Source organism: Urocampus carinirostris, chromosome 13, assembly GCF_059441175.1.
Source record: "Urocampus carinirostris isolate Australia breed hairy pipefish chromosome 13, RoL_Ucar_1.0, whole genome shotgun sequence".
Taxonomy (NCBI): domain Eukaryota; kingdom Metazoa; phylum Chordata; class Actinopteri; order Syngnathiformes; family Syngnathidae; genus Urocampus; species Urocampus carinirostris.
Window position 1 is genome coordinate 8,140,511 of NC_142361.1, and position 21,566 is coordinate 8,162,076.

Consider the following 21,566-nt stretch of genomic DNA (forward strand, 5'->3'; position numbering starts at 1 on the left):
AATCAGCAAAATGTTTAATTTGTTTTCATCAAAAGGGTAAATAGTTTGTCTTTTATCCTTGATGACAAAACAACTGTATAAATGTCGTTGAAATTTTAAAGCATCCAATTTGCAAAAATAACAAAACTATGTATCGATTATAGAAAAAATGGACGACTAATTTGATAATATATTCATTGTTGATTAATTGATCAATTAGTGTACTTCAAAATTAAGTTTTGATTTTTTGCATAATTTGCATGAATTGATGATTCATTTAAAGACTGTTTGTTTTAAAGTTTCAGTCCTTCGAGAATAAATATTGTCTTCCATAAAATAAAAAGTTTGACAACAATGATCAATGGTTTACCGGATATTCTAGCGGATGTTCCATACCCACCTTATAATTGATTAAAAAGTAACACTTTTTTTCAAAAAAAAGAAAAAGGCAATAAAAAACAATTTGAAAAATATGACAATTTTGTTGCTTTAGAAAAAAATCTGATAACTTCCTTTTTGGGAAAAATCACCCACCCTAACCACAAAAATATTATATATTACTTAGGGTTTAAAGCCAGTGGAAGTAAAACAAAATGCATAGAAGCAGAATGATGCAGTGATCCTATTTGGATCTTGCAGCTTTAGCTTTTGCACCACATTACTTTAAATCTCAGGGTATGCGGCACTAAAGGAAGAGGATACTGAGCACCAAGGCGACAAAGGCCAGCAGGGTCATGCAGAGCCGGAGGTGAGCCACGTTGTGCTCCCCTTGCGTCTTGGCCAGTCGATAGGTCAACGCCGACTGCAGGCACACAAATAGCATACTGGTGGGGAAGGCGATGCCTGCTCCGACATAGTGGAGAATTTTGGCATAGTCCACCTATCATACAGAGAGACACATTAGATGAGCATCCCCAACAGAAGATATGGCGCAGGAAAAATATTGGGACATAGTTTTCGATCACTTGTCTAAATTGTTTGTCTGCTAAACCTGCAAATGCAAGTTGTTAAAATTGACCTTTCTCTCCAAAATTCAGATGTCAAAAGGCCCACAGTATCGCAATCAGGGCTGCAATTATTGGACGTTGTCGACAAAATCAATAGTAGATTTATTCGACAATTAATTCCATTGTCTTACATGATTGTAATCTCTGCTGAAAGTTGCTCATGCGCAATAGCGTTTCTGTCTCGAGCGGTTACAGACGACTTCTAAACATTTTTGAAGCATTTTAGCCTGGATACAGCCAATAAAAAGACTACTTGTAAAGTTTGCAAAGCAGATCTTGCAAGTACGGAACATAAACATTTAAAGAAAAAGCACACCAAACTGTTGAAGGACCTAGACATTCAAGCCAATACTGCTTTGATGACATGAATTTTACATTTTATATGCGTATATTTTGCTATAAAATAAAGTTTGAGCATTGTGCCAGACTTTTAAGTTATTTTGTTACAGACTTAGCAGTTGACCACTGAATGTACTTCACAAAATGCACATACAAGTTGGTTTATTGACTGTTCTACTGCTGCTAATGAGCGTGTTTTGGGTTTACAGGGATAGAAAATGTTTGCTTGATTTCAATTTATCATTTATGCGCCTGTCCCTAAAACACGGACAATGGTTTATGTATGGATTGATGTCTCTACTGAAAGAGCACAGTGCGTAATTGGTTTTAGACAGGGCATTTTATTTGATTTTTTGTACAAATCCGCTGCAAGTTCAATAAAACAAGTATTTCTCATTGTATCTTAAATTTTCTTGTGATTATTATCATTTACCACATAATTAAATTAACTTCGTTTCAATAGTCTGTGAAAAGTCACCTATTATCTATCTATCTATCTATTAAATAAGTCGTTGGTTATGGCCCTTACTGCAAATGATTAGAGCGACAAGCAAGACGCATCACTGAGCTGTTTGCCTGTTGACCCAGTGAGAATATGCTGCACCAAAGCCAATCCTTCAAGATTTATCGACGGTGCTATATGAAAAGTGGGCCTGACATTTGCTCGCAACGCAAGGCATAGACAAAAGATATATCACGGCAAAGCCTCTCATGTCTTTCCAGCTTTATGTACACTGCTCCACTACTTGTAATTTATTATCTGCGGCCTCTAAAAGGGCGGGCAAGAAAACATCAGTATCGGAGTTTGTCGGTCTGAACCTACCTTAAACGAAGCATGTGGGCCAAAATCTAGTGTGAAATTAACAGGTCTCCAAAGTGGGCGTGGCACCCTAGTTTTGGCGGGAGCTTAACTCGAAAACAATTTTAACTGAGAAATTCAAGGCTACTTTCTTTCATTTGATACAACAAACCACTAATGAAATACAAATCAAGCTAATTGAAGAACTGTCCCTGGATTTAAGCCAAATATCAGCTTTTATTGTGTGTGCATGTGACCCTGACATGATATCCATTCTGTATTTAACTGGTAGCAAGAATAATTCATCCTGCGTGGAATTGATGAACTGCTACATAATTCATACATTTGCGGCTAAATTGAAGCGTGTGCACGAGTGTTTACATGCGAGCTTGCTGCTCAGTGGCTAGCCTGTGTGACTTATTGTCATCATTATGGGAACGAAAGTGTAATGATGCAGAACGCCCTCGCTCCTCTACTTCACGAATGAGTGTGTGTTTGTGTGAGCTCAAGGTGATGTACAGCATGTAAACGATGCAATGATGTAGTAGCGGAAAAGGAAACGAATCAATGGAACTTCAAAAACAACGCAGGAAACATCAAAAGACAATTTCACACAAGTCATAGATGTAATTAGGCAACAAAATAACATTTGTCACATTGTTTTGTAAAGTGACTACAGCTTATCTGCTTCATTTTTCTTACTGAACTTTGCTTTTTTTTCAAACTCAAGAAAAATAATTGCAGTTTTTGCCTTCTACGATATCACTTGTAGTTTTTTTTCTGCCAACAAATAGTAGTCCCTGAAATTGAGAAGTTTTTTAATATGAGTTTATTCTGTTTTTAAATAGGGGTTTGCATAGGAAGCCAGTTTGTCACTTGCACTATTTTTGTTATTTTGACTACTATGCACGTTTACATCATTGTCACTATCAGCCAAGCATGTTGCTGTTCTTTGATTTTCGCACACTTTAGGCTGCATCTGCTTTTTGTAACCTAGGAGATTTAATAAAAACAGATCACTAAGGGGAGAGCTTTTAGAACAGCTAGGTATTTCTTATCTGAGGGTTGGGTCTATCCTGTTCCAGCAAGTTCAAAATCCATCCCAATTTTGTGTGTCTACTGAACTATATAAATGCATACCATTTACATTTATAGTTCAGTAGACACACAAAATTGGTATGCATTTATATAGCTGTTTTCAAGTCAACGAACCAAAGTGCTTTACAATGTGCATCACACTTTTCCCTTTTACACACTAACCGATAGCAGCGTCAGCCATGCCTGCTATTGTGGGCATTAGGGATTCAGTGTCTTGCCTTAGGACACTTCCAGCTAATGCCGCCCGATATAAAAAGGCTATAAAGTTATCAGTGAGCAAATTTAAATTAATCATTCCCCTTTAAAAGGAAGGGAAATGTGTTGACTAATGTATTCCAGCTAGCACTGGAAAAAAACTGTGTGGAATATATTTTGTTAAGTGGTTGCACACAATAAGACCATCCAAATGTACTACTACCATTCCCAGATAAAGGACGCTTCTCACACTTGCTCTTTTCCCTTCTTCATTCCCTTGTGCCATCACTTGTTTTGTTTTCCAATAAACTTAAATATGTCCTAAGCCAGGAAAGCTGACGACATGGATTGGATAAAATCAGTTTTGGTAAGATTTGACTTAAGATTGAAAGAAGTGATAAAAGAAATAAAATGGTAATTTTTATAAATATTCACAGGTAGAGAACGTTGTACACTGCAGAATCGATACCCAGTAGTCGCCGCAATGTTTGTCTGTTATCTTGCTGCTTTGTTGTGCTCATTTTTACTGGTTTTCGTTTGCATTAGGCAATACAGTGCCGTTTAGTGGTCAAATGAGGGGTGGGCGCGACCAGGCAGTACTTGCTCAAGACACAACACAGGAAATGTTGCCCTATGACCATAGTCACTAGGACCTAGTGGTTAAGGGATCCACCCACCACCTTTTAAAACATCTAACAGGTGCTTAACAATTGTGTTCTGTGCAACCACTTAACAAAATATAAGTAGATTTAACACACAATTTTTAGTGATTGATGTAAGGTCTTCAGATACTGCCCTGAGTTGGTTTTGACATCAGAGCAGGATAATTAACGTTTATATAAGAAATTTTCCTCGTGGTCTTCAAGCCTCTTGGTGGCAGCTGAGTCACATCATGTGAGCAAGGCTGGCTTAAGACATAAAAGACTTGTCGAGTACAATCACTGTACACCTCAATGAATATACTACAAAGATTACAAACAACAATACAGCGGCTGTGAGTGCAATTATCCAAGTATGACGCATGAACTCCTCTTTTTGTTTTGAGTGATTCAATTTTAACTTTACTTAATATTAGATTTTTTTATACAGAACTCTCTAGCGTTGATGGCAATGTAGTTATCTTTCTCAAATGCATTAATTTATATTTTAACACATGTGGGAGCAACAAATTATTTTTGCTCAGTGAAAAATCTCAATATGATTAATGGACTCAATGCAATTAAACTCATGACGTCTTTCCACTCAGATTTAGGTACGGATGTGAAATTCTAGCTTCTTTAACGTAATGCAAGGGGGATGTATTTTTGTAGAGCCAAACATGCGCACTCCAGTGTAAAATATCAAATACCTTGTGACTCTATTAGAAGTGGTGGGCAGCCGAGGGGCCAGGCTACAAGGTAAAAAAATGTTTGACTTTTTTGTATCTGACAATATAGACCCTCTAATCCAATGCCTCAGCAGTAAATGAGGAAAAAGATGTTTTAGGCTTATCCAATTTTTCGCATATGCATTTACGTTGAAATTTGCATGCAGGCATTGACCATTATATCTAATTTTATATTTGTTTATAAATAAACCATTTCATAAAATTTGTTTTGAAACATTTTGAATTGAGGTCAATAAGTAAAACTAGCCACTACGTTTGAATTGAAAAACTCAATATGCAATAGGACTAACTTAAGTTTTTTTTTTGTATTTGACGAATATATTTTTAAAACAATTATTTTAAAATTGACATGTAAAGGGTAAATACTGTATATAACTATATTGTTAGCATTTTCATTTGGTGGGCCACATTAAACCGCCTTGTCTGGCCTGCAAGCAGTAGTTTTCCAATCGCTGTTCTAAAGCATCAGAGTCATGATATTGTGGCACTACTGAAATTGCATCAATATATATCCAATAATCACCATTGTATGTGCCGCGATGGACCCAGTCACCTCTAATTGTTTTAGTTTCGCTTGTTTCAACTCAATAGACAATGTGTAAATGATTGATAATAAATAATGCATAAATATAACATCAAATAAGGACATAATTTAATAATTCTCAAATTTATAAATCCAGCATAACATTTTGTACTTTGTACATTTTGTCACCTTTTGGATGACAGGCGGAAGGGATGTGTGCATATAGTCACTTGAAACTACTATAAGGCTCACCTAAACACCAATATTTTGCCAGAAATTAAAAAGTGTGCATTATAATCAAGTGCGCCTTACAGACCAGAAATATAGTCAAAACAATCGAAAATAAACAGTAGTTTGGATTCCATGCGCCTTAAAGTCCGATGTGCCGTATGCATGGAGAAAAAAAAACATCTTTATCGCCTGCTTATGTTTTTAATCTTAGAGAGACATATCTAATCAAAGAAAATTGTATTATATTCTACAATACCTTAAGAAGAAAAATACTTTATATTCTGTTTCGACATCAAATCTATGTGCCAAGTGTCTATGTTTTTCACTTATCACCACAATGGTGATAGAAGAAGGCTCGCATAAGAGCCACACTCCCAAGACTTTCACTCCATCTATTTATGACATTGCTGTCTGACAGCAAAAGTCCCCGTGGTCACGGCACAGCTGTTCTGCCAGCCCGTGCCTTACGCAACACATTATACAGGCAACAGCATCATGTCGTCATGCTTTTCCTGTCTTTTTGATGGTTTTCTTTCTTGCTGTCCAAAGTTGTTCCCATTTCCCGCAGTCCTTGTGTATAACCGCCATCATTATTTTGTTCCCTGTAGCATATGTATATTTTTTAAATTTGCTTTTAAATGGAGCCACCAGGGCCCAACCAAAGACTCTTGGCAGTCGATGCCAGACTTCATGAGTCACTCACTCCCTCCCCTACCTTGCACCCCTTCCCTTGGCAAAAAAAAAGGAGGGCCACGGGAGAAAAATGAGAAACAGGTCAGACTGAGCCCACACCAAAGTAAATAAGATGTATTTTCATGTAACTTTAGTATTTTTTCTGTGACAATCTTGTTTATTTTACTTCCTACATCTAAAATATTACTTCCATATGTCAAGACACTAAATATGTGCTTCTATTTACCTCGTAAATATATTCTACCTTAGCAGAGTGCTTGGGAGTGTACTTTTACATCCTATAAAGGAATACAAGAATAATATCTAAAATGAAAACAAGACGGTGATGATTTAATTGTCTGTCGAGAAAGTCCAATATTTTCACAGAGGCGACAGTGTGTGTTTGGTCAAAAGTTTCTTTCCACACAATCATGGAAAGTTTTTTTCACATTCCGGTAACACATTTCCTTCTGCATGCCCGTCTTAGAAAAAAAAAAAAAGTGCAGAAATCCACCCAGCTCCCCAAATATTTAAACTAAGCAAAGATTCTTTCCAAAAAGCAAACATCAACTGTTGAGTGGAGAGGAACAGCTCCATCAGGCAGACTTTAATAAACATTAATCAACTTGAGAAGGAAAGATCCAGTAAGTGAAAGAACGGGATTAAGAAATAGATACAGTATGTTTTGACTAAAAGTAAATAAATCTTAAGATGAGGTTTAAATTCGAATATGATGGTCGGATTTGTTTTCCTCACTCAAATGCACTAAATCGAATTGAAACCATCTTATGATGCCATTCGGATATGTTAAATTTCAAAATGCACTGTTAACTGAATTAATTTGCTAAAACTACTGAGTTGAAAAAAGACTGCTATATATATTATTTAAGAAACGCTTCCTACATGTCACACATACATAAAGAGAAACCACCGGACAGAAAATTATATAAACTAGCATCAGTCGAAACAAATTTCAGGGCTAATCAGATTTCTAGATCCGTCTTTAACGTAAGAACAAAGATCATACCTGGAAGTTTCCCACCATGATGAGTCCAGCCGCACAGATCCAGCCTGTGGAGAGACCTGCCGTGTTGAGCACGCAATTTTGGTGCTTCTCAATGACATGGGCATAGCGGAGCAGCACAATCACCATGACTGGGGGGGGAAAAGAGCAATATAGAGGTAGTGCACATTGTCTTTTGTGCGCAAAACATTAGGATGCATAGCTCTAAATTTATACAATTTTATCTTACTTTGGACATCATGGTATGACATTACCAGTGGTAAAGAAATCAACTAGTAGATCTACATCTTGCAAAACAGGAAAGTAGCTTGATAAATGGAGCGAAATGTGAGACAAGCACCTTGCAGTCTTGGAAAGAAAACATAAATAATTGGACCAAAACAAGGATCCTTAAGTAAACAAGATGAGAAATAAAATGCTGAAATTAATCATTTACTTAATGGAATTGTATTCACTGCTAGACAACAAGTTCGACCCGTCCCACAAAACGGCAACCGTATAGATTTTGCCCACATAAACTTTGATTATGAACTAGCCATTTTGGCAGGTTTTCTTGTTTTCTTGTTCAAACATGGCAAAATGAACCAGGTTGAGGGGGAGGGGGGTACCATAGTACTGCTTATAGCACATTTGTTTGTTGGCCTGCTGCCAGGTTGTTGAAAAACAATATGACATCATATTATTTTACAAATTATAACAGATAAAAATAACATGGAAAAATTACTGCAGGAGTTGGGAACCTTTTTGACCCAAAGAACCATTAAAGCAAATTATTGAGATTTTTTGAGAGGGAGAGACACACTATGTATTTTAATACAAAATTGAACAAAACCGCCAAACCCTCACTACAGACAAATTTTTAGAGCACTTTATTCCACGATGACTTGACAAAACTGATGAAAAAATAATAATGCCAGAGCCTGTGTCCCATATCAACAATATACCACTTAAAATGTGTCCCCCCGCAGTTACTTAAGATAGGTAAAGCTCATTTTCAACGTCATTTTTTCATAGATAATGGTTATAAAACAAGGTTCAAGCAGAGTTCTTTTGTAAAAGATGCCACAAATTACTGCAAACAAAAAAGTGCATTTACCTTGGGCGCAGAGAGAGAGAGAGAGAGAGAGAGAGATAGAGAGATAGAGAGTAGAGAGAGTAGAGAGAAAGAATGCTACATGTGCAGAGAGAGATCTGCAAACACTACTGCTCACTATATCAAATTGCTCTGGGTGTTTGGCAGGGGTTTTCGGTTGTTCAACGTTTGTTTTGTGGGTTTTCATCATAAGTTGTCACAACAGTAAACATACATTGTTAATGAGCTTCCATACACAGCCAAAATGGGGAGTGTTGGTGACACCGTGAGTGTAAACCGTATTAAGGAAAATGCCCTATATATTTTTGTCCAAACCACTCTTTGAATGTCCTGATTCGACTTTGACAACGTTAAAATGAGCGTAGATTCTCATCACACTCATTTTATTTTCAAGCCAGATGTACTCATGAAAATACCTGGCTTGCGAGCCATACTTTCCCAACCTATGCACTACTGTATTCGCATCATTGTGCCAGAGTATGGTTTTAATTTGGATGCTGATGCAAGCGCAACTGGATTGTACCAAAAAGTGATATTTCTTGGGAGAGGATTAAAAATTACAATAAGTTTAATGAAATCTCACATGGCAGAAAATTTAAGTTGTGGGGAAAATGTAAGCACTGTGGAGGCGGGCTTCTGCACAAGTTAAAAGGTATGGGAAAATGAATCAATAGTAGGGGGGCAGACAACAGTTTGAAGGGCTGATGAGCTGTGATAAGCGGAGCATTGTTGGCGCAATGGCAAGCAAACTGGTGTTTTTTTTCTTGTTTGGATCATGTGCAACTCCTTGACTGCTGTTGACGCAGGCCGAGTGGGCTCTAGGCAAAACTGGGCAACATAGGCCAGGCAGAATAAAAGGGTACAAGGAGCCCCCGGTGTTTTGACACGCAGAACGTATATTGTACTGGGCAACTTCAATGTTGCCACTGTCTCTTTGTGGGAGTGGGTGAAATAGGGAAACGCTCTTCTCCAAACGGGCGTAGTCATGGCAAGTGTGGCCATTCTGAGGAAACACTTTGATGAAAGAAGTTGACAATGAATTCCGTTGCCCACTTTTGGCAGGATATGAAAAACATTTGGTGATTGCTATTGATATTAGAGGTAAGATCGGGCCAAAAAAAAGCACCCGAGCCCGACGCAGGCCCGAGGGGTATTAAACCCGACCCGGACCGAGCCCGACTAATTAACTGGATTTGCTGGCCCGGCCCGAAATTACATATTTTATTTATAAGGAGGGGTGATTTATGATAACAAATTAAACTCTGCCTTTTGTTACAACATCTAGGCCTAAGTTAAATAAAACTGTATAAACATTTACATCTTTTATATTTCTGTGTCTGCACTGCAGATGTTACATTAAGCGACAATCTGTCATTGACGGGTTTTTTTTTTGAGGTAGCGAAAACATTTAAGGGCGTCCGTCATTTTGACGACTTGATCATTGGGCCATAATCCACAGCAGCAGTAGTAGTACGTCCTTAAGATTTTAGCGCAGCACTTTCATTGAGATGGTGTTGACGTGTTGTGCCCTTTTCCGACTCCTATGCAAATTCCCCCCCCCCCTGATCGTATTCTATATAAAACGCTTATTAAAACAATAAAGCGAGCTAATTATAATAATTGGGAGATCCTAGTCTATATAACACGTTTATTTAAACAATAAAGCGTGATTTTATTCTGCAAATTGCGTTTTTTAACGCGGATGAAAATGTCACCAACGTCAATGTACGCTTCCGACAAAAGCGATCGTATTCTATATAAAACGCTTATTAAAACAATAAAGCGAGCTAATTATAACAATTGGGAGAGACACTTCACTCTTACCAGAGTGCGTTTTCCTCGTCAGTTCTCCTCTCTTGAGTTTATCCTTAACTTCTTGTTGGTCCGACTCCATATCGGGGATACCAGGCCAAAATCACGCGAATTTGCGGAGGGGAAGATTATTAAGAGGACAGCATTCACGTCACGTCACGTGCACAGAGCATGCTCTGGCTCCGTTAAAAGCAATTACAGCTCCTTCTCCGTTTTATCCAAATTATTTATTTTATAACAAGTATTCCTTGGTCTAGTATCCATACATAGTTTAAGTATATATTTTTAATGAACATATATTTATAATTATTAATTAATTTTAAAAAAAAAAAAAAAAAAAAAAAAAAAGCAGGACCGAACCCGACCCGACCCGACCGTATGACTGAAATTTCAGGCCCGACCCGGCCCGAAATTGCCTCGGGTTCGGGTTCGGGTTCGGGCTCGGGCCATAAATCTTAGGTCTAATTGATATACACTACCGTTCAAAGGTTTGTGCTGTCGCTTAGAAATGTCCTTATTTTTGAAGAAAAAAACTCATAACATGTAACTAATCAGAAATACACCTGTTAAATGACTGTTTTATGTACAAATGTCTGGTTTTTAATGCATTGTCTACATAGGTGTATAGAGCAACCAGCACTCCAGTGTTTAGGGCCCGGTCACACAGCCATTTGCGTCTGTATCGAGGCTGAATCACGGCCAGAAATTTCTGCCTGTGAAGCGGACGCTATTGGACGCTTTGAGATCGCCATACAGACGAGATACAGCAGTGCTTTACACGCGGTCGGAAATTCACACGCGGTTAGCAGCGCGAAAAAGTTTTGCGCTGCTCAAAACTTTTAGGGCCCGGTCACACAGCCTTTCACGGGCGTATCGAGGCTGAATCACGGCCAGAAATTTCTGCCTGTGAAGCAGACGCTGTTGGACGCTTTGAGATCGCCATACAGACGAGATACAGCAGTGCTTTACAGGCGGTCGGAAATTCACACGCGGTTGGCCGCGCGAAAAAGTTTTGCGCTGCTCAAAACTTTAGACCACGTGTTAACCGCGGGCGGCACACGAGGCAATAACGCGGAACGACGTGCTATGGCCGCGGCCAGGGCGTGGTTACACATGGGTAGGACGCGAAATTTCAGCGGGTAATCGTGGGTGGAGCACGGTCATAGCATGTTCTGCGCCTGTATCGCAGTGTTATTACGTGAAATTAGCGTGTTACGCGTGTGACGGTCAAACGCCTTTCTCCGCGTATATTCAGCGCGATTTGCCGAGCACACGTCAGTTGTGCTCGAGACGTCAAGGGATCCCCCGTCACTGTAGTGACCTCGTCTTAATCCATTTTTATTTCTTGACATTTCTTTTCATTTCATAACAATAAAATAAAAATGAAAAACTATTACAATAATAACATATTGGCTTCTTCGGTGCCATAGCTTGAAATCTTGATCTTCACGGGACTGTGTCTTGAGCGGTTATGATTTCTACAGCCCGGTGTTATGCAGAGAAATGCATCCCTGCCGAGATTTGCATCCCCTCGCTAGTACAACCACTGTTACCTCGTTTTCTCTCACTTTTATATCACTTTTAGGGAATGTAATGGCGAACATATAACCAAATCCACTTCGTCTTGCATTTGTTGGGAATGTAATACAACATAAACATCTTTGTTTTTGTTGTGAACGTAATCGAACGGTAATGCACACCGTATATAAATCACTTTTGAGAACTGTTATGCACTCTACCATAAAGCTTATTATGCAGAAGTAAGCTTTATGGTAGAGTGCATAACAGTTTCAATACGAGCGATTTAAATAGAAAAAGGCAAAATAAACATGTTACCTGCTCAAAAGTGATTTGTATACGGCGTGCAATACCGTTCGATTACATTCACAACAAATACAAAGACGGAATGGTTTAAGTTGTATTACATTGCCAATAAATGCAAGACGAAGTGGTTTTGGTTATATGTTCGCCATTAAATTCCCTAAAAGTGAGATAAAACGAGGTAAAAGTGGTTGTAGTAGCGAGGGGATGCAGATCTCGGCAAGGATGCATTTCTCGGCATAACACCGGCTCGGCAGCTTTTATACCCGTGGTCCACACGCGGAAATGACGCGATGAGGGAGCGGAACAGTCGCCGGCGTCTGTTTTGCGGGCATACCACCGATGAACAGCGGGTTGACCAATTTTGCGCATTTTCCATCGCGGGCAACCACGGGCAAAAAAAAAATAAAAACGCAAAATTTTACCCGCGATACAGACACAAACGGCTGTGTGACCGGGCCCTTACAACTAGCGTTAGAAGGCTAATGTATAATTAAAAAAAACCTTTCTGCAATGATGCTAGCAGAGCTGAAAACAGTTTATCTGGTTAGAAAAAGTATAAAACTACCTTCTTTTGAGCTAGTCGCGTATCTGGAGCATCAAATTTGTGGGTGTGCTTAAACTTTTAGAATGGCCAGAAAAAGAGAACTTTTGTGTGAAATAGTCTATTCTTGTTCTCAGGAATGAAGGCTATTCCATGTGAGAAATTGCCAAGAAACTGAAGATCTCCTACATAGGTGTGTAATACCGTATTTTCCGCACTATAAGGCGCACCTAAAAGCCTTAATTTTTTTCAAAAGCTGACCATGCGCCTTATAATACAGTGCGTCTTATTTATGGATCAACATTAAATCACAAGGTCTCGCAACTTACGCAACAGCCGCCGACTCGATTTTCCCCCGAACGTGGAGTAGTCCACGGTGTATGCTGGGATTTATATACCGGCGTTTCATTGGCTAACCAATGTGTCAATCATCATCTGAATTGATCACTATTGGCTGAAGTTATTCGGAGCCTCGGATTGGCTAGAGGGCCAAAACAAACCCTGCAATTGGCCGAAAAAGATGTATCAATCATCCGTTGAATCGATCGCTATTGGCTGAAGTTATTCAGAGCCTCGGATTGGCTAGAGGGCCAAAACAAACCCTGCAATTGGCCGAAAAAGATGTGTCAATCATCCGTTAAATCGATCGCTATTGGCTGAAGTTATTCGGAGCCTCGGATTGGCTAGATGGCCAAAACAAACCCTGCAATTGGCAGAGTTTAGCAATGGCGTAGCAAGCTTAGCAAGCTTGCTAAAGTACACCATAAAGAAACATGTTTTATTAGTCTGTATTTGCAAATAATTTACTCTCCTGGATTTACTTCACTCACGGTTGTAAGAAGACCATGATTGCGTATCATTATTGAACGTGAGAACTTAGGTGAGCTATGCGGCTTTATATTTTCCCGGTATCTTGTTTTAGAACGATCTTGATGTTGCTGTGATGAGTTGAGTGAATTAAACTCAATTCCAAGTGTTTATTGTCATATGCACAGTAAAGTTGCGAGCGAAAACGAAAATAGAAACTAAGAAATGTTTGGCATTTCTTGAATCCCAAGACTTTAACCTTCCGAATGATATTTGAAATGATGCATTTGAGTGACATCGTACGGACACCGCATCCGCACGTGTCTACGACACGTATTTGCTTCTTTGCAAGCTTTGGGAATGTTAAGGGGGTAATCAGTTTGACTGAATCATCTGACTGTTTTGTCGACGTTCCCATTGTAGCGCCTTACAATCCGGTGCGCCTTATCTATGGAAGATATAGGACCAAAAACTATTTTTTGGGGGTGCGCCCTATAACCCGGTGCGCCCTATAGTGCGGAAAATACGGTACTCACTTTAGAAAACAGCACAACCCGAGTAGAAAGAGAAGTAGGAAGAAGACAAGTACACTAATCTCTAGTTTGAGAAATAGATGTATTAGCCAACAAAAGGAAGGGATAATTATAGGCAAAAGAACGGACATCAGACAACTCATTTGATAAATAAAAGTGTGACTTTTTCATGGAAAACATAAAATTGTCTGGGTGACCCCAAACTTTTAAACAGTAGTGTAAACAACAACATAGCAAAAGACGTCAAACCTATTTTAGTCGGGTTGCAGAGAACAAATTAATGCTGCTTTGACCGAAAGTTCAATCCAATAAAACTAGTAGGAGTTATTCATTATACATTACAAATTCATTACATGCAATATAAAGTACACGACGGATTATTAGAGGTCCTGTTTATTTTAGTTGTGATTCCTCAAAAACAACCTGATCAAGAGAGCTGACACATCGTTGAAAAAAGGAACAAGAGCAAAGCAAATAATGACATATTCCAAGTCAACTATAAAGAAAAGTCACATCACTAGAATTCACAACTGACGCAATGAGGAACTTAGAAACAAACCTCAAAGATCACACTAACTTTCAGAGAACGGTTGAAGCAGATGTACAATCGATGTGCAAAACAAAAGGAAAATATTTGATGGTCATGTAGATATTAGTTATCAAAAATGTGAATAGTTTATCTTTATGAAAGTTCTGTGTTTCATTTCAGAACAAGAAGTCTTGGTGGATCGAAACAAAAACAGAAAAACAGCAGCATTTCATTGTAAATAGTCTAGCCTTTTTTCTAACACTCCTCATAAAATCGGACCGACTTACTGAAGGGATAAGCAAGTCAACACTGGTTTATTGCAATAGGTTATGGCATTTCAGTCTCCCTTATGTAAACTGGCTGGCTGTGGACATTGTTCCATTTCGTCAAAATGAGTTTTCAATCATTATAGATAGTGACAGTTAAAATTGCTCGCAACCCAGCACTTACATAAAATGCAAAAATTCAACAAAGATTTAGGCATTCGAAAAATTTGGCTTGTTACATATATTTATCATTTGAATTAATGAATAATTTTGGGGGATTGTGATTTTTTTTTTGTTCGATGTAATCATGCTGTCAGGTTAATCGAATGCATCTTTATAGCAAGCAGTGTAATTGACCTCCATTCAATGTATTTTATTAGAACCAATACTTAAATGTTGTTGGGTAAAACTTGCTTATTGATAATAAACAACTGTTTTAATTTGCAAATCCTAATAGAAACTTTATCAGACTAAATAACTAGTACTTGTTCAGATAAACTTCATTATTTTATTCCCAAAAGTCTTTTGTCTTTACTTCACTTGGTTGCAGTGCAATAAAACTATTGTTAACACACACGACTGAGCTTTGGCACCTTCCCAAACACAATTCAAACTAGCTTAACATGCTCCCACAGCTCCTGAAAGCAGGTCAGGATGTGTTAAGTATGTGCACAGCAACATGCTTCAGCATCACAGGTATATCATCATGTACAGCCCCGAGGTCATATCCCTGAGGTAAAATAAAATGGCAAAAAAGCAACAACCGAGCATTAAAGAAGCTTGTGCACACATTTGAACCAAACAGCACCATATAAATTAATCCCTAATGTCCCCCCCCAAAGAGGATTCGTTCAGAAGATTAGTTTAAAACGAAACACGCTCTATTATAGCTAGTGTGCAAATAAACCCTTCAACTGTGTCTATTACTGTACTTCATCAAGGTAATTCTCAAACACATAAATTGTAAGGATAAAAAGTTGGTGTCTTTGTTTTTTTTTTTAAACAATAGGTTTTGTCTAGTCATAACAGGTCAACAATTGCTTGACTATACACCAGGTATTAACATTGCATGTACTGAACATCAGGCTTTAAATGGATGGATGAGAAAGACTGCGTGGGACAAAATGCAGGCATTCAATTTACTTTGGGTACGTCTTGGACTGGGATTTTAGGCAAACTTTACAAGAACACCAAGGGGTTAAACAGAACTCTCAACACAGAGAGGCAATGTTCTACAGTAAATTATACACATTGAATGTAATTCAGGCAACAGCCCAGCACCAGCCAATGGGAGAGAAGAAAATGTCTGTAAATAGCAGAATGGCGACCGCTTGTGAATAAACATGGGGAAGAACAAATCGTAACCCGCCTTCCCCCTCACTCTCTCACACACGCAAACACAGCATGTGTGAGCCACAGCTGGGAAACATTAACTACACGAGGGTAGTCAGAACCAGCACTTACAAAAAAGGAACAGCACGTGTAGACTAACAGAAAAACGTTTGAACCCACACATAGTTTTGTATCATCTCATATGTAAGTCTACGATACTGCACACTTGGAATGCACGTGTGTGGTCGTCGGGTACAATTCTTTTTACTGCAATCTGAGTGGGGGAAATATGTCCCAAGTTCTCCGTAAAATGTTCTAGCTTCTTTGTAGCTTTGGGAGCATTTGAAAAGAACATTGCTTGCTATATTGGTCAATACAATTGCACAATTTATCTACAGACAGTAATGTTGAATTTGTGATGTAACTTGCTTATGGAAATACTAAAGGAAATTTCCCTCATTTTTTTTCCCTTTTGTAGAAAAACTTAAGCCTGTTCAGTCAAGTGTTTTATATTTGGAAAAAGTTGCTTTTGCAGTCATAACAAGAGATCAAGGCCATCAATGGGACAGTAAAAAAGGTAAAATTGCATTTTTCATACGTTTTACCTGTGCAGGTTAAAAAAAAGACTTCTTACATAGTGTAATATAAAAATTCATGTTCGAGAAAGAGAGTACATTTACTTTAGTCTTGATTACAACTGACATGAACAAACAGAGCACTAATGACAGGGGTGATTGAGTTTGTGTAAGTGTGTGCACATGATGCTTTCCTTACCCATGAATGAACCTGTGCTGCAGATAAGGCTGAAGAAGCAGCTTTCTGGGGGAAGCGTCCCACATTTACTGAAAGAGGAAGGAACATGATCATCTCATTAGAGTTCAATCAACAAGATAAATAACAATCCAGATTGATGTATATTTATTGGGGAAAAACATTTCTGACAACAATGACCAAAAGTGAATTTTAATTATTTTGTTTAAAAAAAAAGAAAAAGGTTCAGAGAGAACAATGTTGTCATGACGTCCCTTCAAATGCGAGCCAAGTGAGGCTGACTTTCACTCGGGGCCCAGTCTGTGCATGATACGGCTGCCGTTTTTTTCCCCATTTTACACACAAGAAGGGGATGGAGGACGCTGTCAAAACAGGAACTCTACCAAGTTTGTACAAGCAAGACATTTCTTTAAAGTTCCTTTGTTATTCTGCTACCATGATTTTTGCTAGCTGCTAGCCTGACTTTGCCTAATATTTACAAGTTAACACTACAGTGCTAATTTACTACAGTCGAGCAGTTTTTATTTGTAAACACATACTTGGGCCGCTAAGTTTCGGCAGATCTTTGAAGAGCGGAGAGACGCTTTACACCAGTGGTTCTTAAATAGTGGGGCGTGCCACTCTGGGGGGGGGGGGCACAAGGCTCCGTCAGGGTGGGGGCATGTGTGTGTTTGACTTCTGGGAACTTTTTTTCCCCAGAATAAATGCAAATGAACCTCCACTACGGAGGCAGAGTGTTTTGTTTACATTTAGCCTTCATGCAATGCATTAAGCACAGACTATATAATGCTGCATTCCAGAAAATTGGGAAGTCAGATTTCTCCCACTCGGATGGTACCAAATCCGATCTCAAAGTGAATGTAATCAACAAAGAAGGCTGATCACAAAAAGTGGTTCTTTATTTTTTCGGTGTGGGGGCTGGGGGGTTGGGGAGGGGGGTGTTTGGGCAAAAAAAATTCTTTTTCTGAGGGTAGGTATATGTGATTTCAAAAAGGGAGGGACAGCCTGTTCAGTGCGCAGCTACAAGCTATTTAATTTTATTATTACCAACCAATTTACTCAACGCACAATGAACTTGCCTGTGTTTTTTGCATTTTTGAGTTTTACTTCTGTAGCACTTTGTTGTCTGAGTGGCCCTTAAGTGCTCTGTATTTTTTGTTTTATGGGAATTTGATTAATGAAACACTTAAAGTTACCATCTAGTAATATGCCTGTCAGCTATTTATCGTTTTATATTGGACCTTCAGAGCCAAAGCCTTTTTTTCATGTTAATGTTACTGTATATAACTTTCCAAGCAGTGAAATAGAGGTTCCTGAGTTCTACAGTTTTGCAAATACATTTTCTTTCTGAATGGACAGCAATTGTTTTGTTAGAGGTCTGCTAATAGATGCAGTCTTTCTGTCCCCAGAGGTGCTGCCCACCAACAGCCTAATAAATCAGCTGACACCAGTCACATGCATTCCCCAGTTCACAGGTCACAGAGTCCAGTAGAGTACATATTTACATAATAGACACACTTGATTTTTTTTTTAAAAGAGCTAACTCAGTTCCATTTTTCCTTTAACCACAAAAGATGGCAAACAGTGTGTACAAATGGGACGTATTGAACTTACAATGTTTTAATTTTGTGTAACAACAGTAGGCCATTGTATGTATGTTGATTTGTCAAAAAGGAATCAAAGTGTTAAAAATCATCAAAGTGTTACAAAATGAAGGGAGAACTTTAAAGGTATTCCCAAACAGAACTTTTTTTTCAATTGGGCGCAAAAGTGTAGTGTTCCTCCCGACAACTATGCAAATTGATTGTAAAATATTTTACGCACCGAGGAACTCGAGAGGTTTAGTCTCAAAGTTGACCCATATGTCTTGTTTACCCTAAAGTGGTGGCGTCTTTGAAGAAACAAAACACTTCCAAAATGGCAAATTCCATTAACACAAAATATGAGGCAGTTCCGAAACAAAAAGTGAATGCATACCACTTATTGCTGTCTGGAGAAACTTGAATTATGCTTACTCTGTCACTTAGGGCCTTGTGACTGTTTTGTCCAAGTTACGTGCTTCAACCTCCAAAAGCTGCGTGGAGTAGGTTTACCTGCCACCGTTACAGCATGGGTTGCTTGTTTGCCTTTGCCTCCTCCTAAGTTTGTGGCATTTCATTTTTCGCTGCATTTGTCACAGTCGGTATAGTTTTGTCCAGCTAGGTCTCTGTTAGCGTCAGTGCAGCCAAGAGCTTTCCTGTTTTGTCTGCTCCCGATTGGCGCTCGTTGGCTGCCCAACGTGTGTCGATTGATCGGCTAGCCCGGCGGTAGCGCCAGTTTGGCCGTGCTTTGAGTTTGTCACCATATCCGTTACAGCTTTTCCTTGTTGGTTCCCGGGTAGCCTGGTTGCTCACTGCAGAAGCCTTCTATTTGATTGGTTCTGGTTAGCCCCCCATTGGCGGCTCTTCGTGTGGTTTTCTTTTTTGCCAGTTAGCCACTTCTTGACTGATCAGGGCGATCAGTACTGTTGTACCATAACTGCATCTACCTGCAACCCAACAATCTCCACAAAAACTACCAAAACTTGGCTTAAACATTTGTAAGCTCTTCGACTAACTAACACATAGAACAAAACGGCGACTGGCTTGCTAGGGTGCTGGTGTTTCGCTGATGACCTCACAGCTCAGAATGACAAAGCTCACACATGATATCTTCAAAAGGCACTATCTTGGAAAATTATTGGAATATACCAATCAAATATATAAAGATTTTATGCAAAAAACATGTACTATTTCCTCATATTTTGCATGTTTAAGAATTTGGGAATACCTTTGAGGTCTGTCAAAACACATAATAATAATAATAATAATAATTTCCTTGTATTGTCATTCTGTGTAACAATGTACACAGAACGAAATGTCGATTGCATCTGACCCGATGCAGCCGCATACTTTTGCATTCCACCTAACAATGGATTATGCAATAATTTACCCTTTCTTTAACAATCATGGTGAAAATTGTCATATCCTAGGCCAAGAAAAACTTGTCCAATTTAAGAACCTTCTGATACTGTAGGTTGCCTTGTGCTCTCTCCGGGTTGTTTCTTTACACTTTACATAACTCCTTTGTTTGGTCTCTGTTATTATTTATCTTTCGTGACATAATGGGTCATTTACTGGCTTTTCTTGAAAATATTTACTTCCCAACGTCTTACATAAGACTACAAAACTATTGAAGTTCTTAATTCTTACATGCCTTTAATGTTCAAAAGCCCCCCCAAACACAAAAGCACCTCGTTTTGTTCCCAAAGATGTAAACAAATTGATCTAAAAGTGTTTACATAATTGCATGGGGCCTGGCTCTGCAACCACAGTGGAAGTCAAAATACTTCAGCCCTAAGTCATTTTCCCAAAGTGTGGATGCTCATAAACGCACATAACGTTTGTGCATGAGGAGAAGTGTCTCCTGTGAACTCACCGACTCTCATCCACAAGGTGGCGACACGGTGGGGACGTAAAATACAATGTTCTTGATTTAATCATCAGACAGAGGGGAGGAGAAGAGTTGGAGAGTAGATAGGAGTGGGGGTAAGGGTCCTCACTGACCTAATGAGAGGTATGTTGTCAAGCGTGCAGCACAACGTTGGTCCACTCTGCAAATAAAGCTCTTCTTCGCATGACTGGTTGTACAACCTGGAACAGTACAGGATAAGGCATTGTTTTAGATTCATCTTGCCTGCAAAAACAACTTGATAGTGAACCCCCAATAACAGCAATGAATGGGTTAAAGCCAACTACCAGAGAAATAAATAAGAAGCCTTTGTGGGAAATCTGTGAGCAACGATTCAATCCTTTTTCAAAGGGGAACATTTTTGTCAAATACAAACTTGCAATATTGATTTAAGTAATTAGTTTGGAAGGACCAAGGAAAATGAACAAAACATTTCTAAAATGGGAGAATTGATTTGTCTAATTGCTGTGACTTCTTTACGCTATTTTGGGGTGTTTGAAGTAGGTATCTACTAAGGTTTTACTAACACAGAAGAACACAATTCATACGTGGCATATACTGCACATAAAGTTGTACAAAGACAACAACAGGAACAAAACTGAATAAATGCTATATTTGAAAATTTACAATTTATTTTAGTTAATATAGATTTAAAGCATGTCAAAGACCTGCTAGAAAATAAAGTAAAATTTGGACATAAAAAAGAAAGCGCAATAAGAAAATTAATTATAAAATTTCTTGTTATTAAGTGAAATACTCAAGACAGACTTGACTGCCAATTTAAATTGGAATATATACTGTTTTTTGCACTATAAGGCACACTAGATTATAAGGCGCATCCCCAAAAATAGTATTTTGTCATATTTTTTTCTTATATTTGGCACACTGGACCATAATGCACATGTAATCAAAACTACAGCAAGAGCTACCACATTTATTCGTGTAAAACTGTTGGGCATTTTATACACTTATGGTGTGTATTAGTGCTGTGATTGATCAGTTGATAAATGTTGCTGACGAAATTCGCGCAACTTTGTACGCAACGGAAATCAAATCATGGTCATGGTGGTGAGGGCAGCGAAATAAAACCACTAGACCCCCACGGATACAAATGGCATGAACGCAAAAAAGCACGACGAGGGAAACACCTCTTTGGTGTATCTGATTATGAATCGGACTTCGTTTATTTATAATCTTCATAACCACCTTTTGTTTTCTCCATTCTCGAACATTTGTTTCTGGTACTGTGACTAAAAATAGTGTAATAATAAGATAAAAGCTGGTGCATTTTTATGTATTAGCCATATCACTGGGA

General features: G+C 38.6%; 1 protein-coding gene across 2 annotated transcripts in view; it reads right to left on the reverse strand.

Moving 5' to 3' along the window:
- Positions 1-21,566, reverse strand: part of LOC148353650 (transmembrane protein 150A) — a 45,232-nt gene that overhangs the window by 8,798 nt on the left and 14,868 nt on the right. For both annotated transcript variants that reach the window (XM_088351584.1, XM_088351583.1), the window contains exons 4-7: positions 20,347-20,433; positions 16,766-16,833; positions 7,258-7,385; positions 682-859 (exon numbers count right to left, since the gene is read on the reverse strand). In XM_088351584.1, the coding sequence (XP_088207710.1) occupies positions 682-859; positions 7,258-7,385; positions 16,766-16,833; positions 20,347-20,433 (461 nt within the window). The remainder of the gene's footprint in view (positions 1-681; positions 860-7,257; positions 7,386-16,765; positions 16,834-20,346; positions 20,434-21,566) is intronic.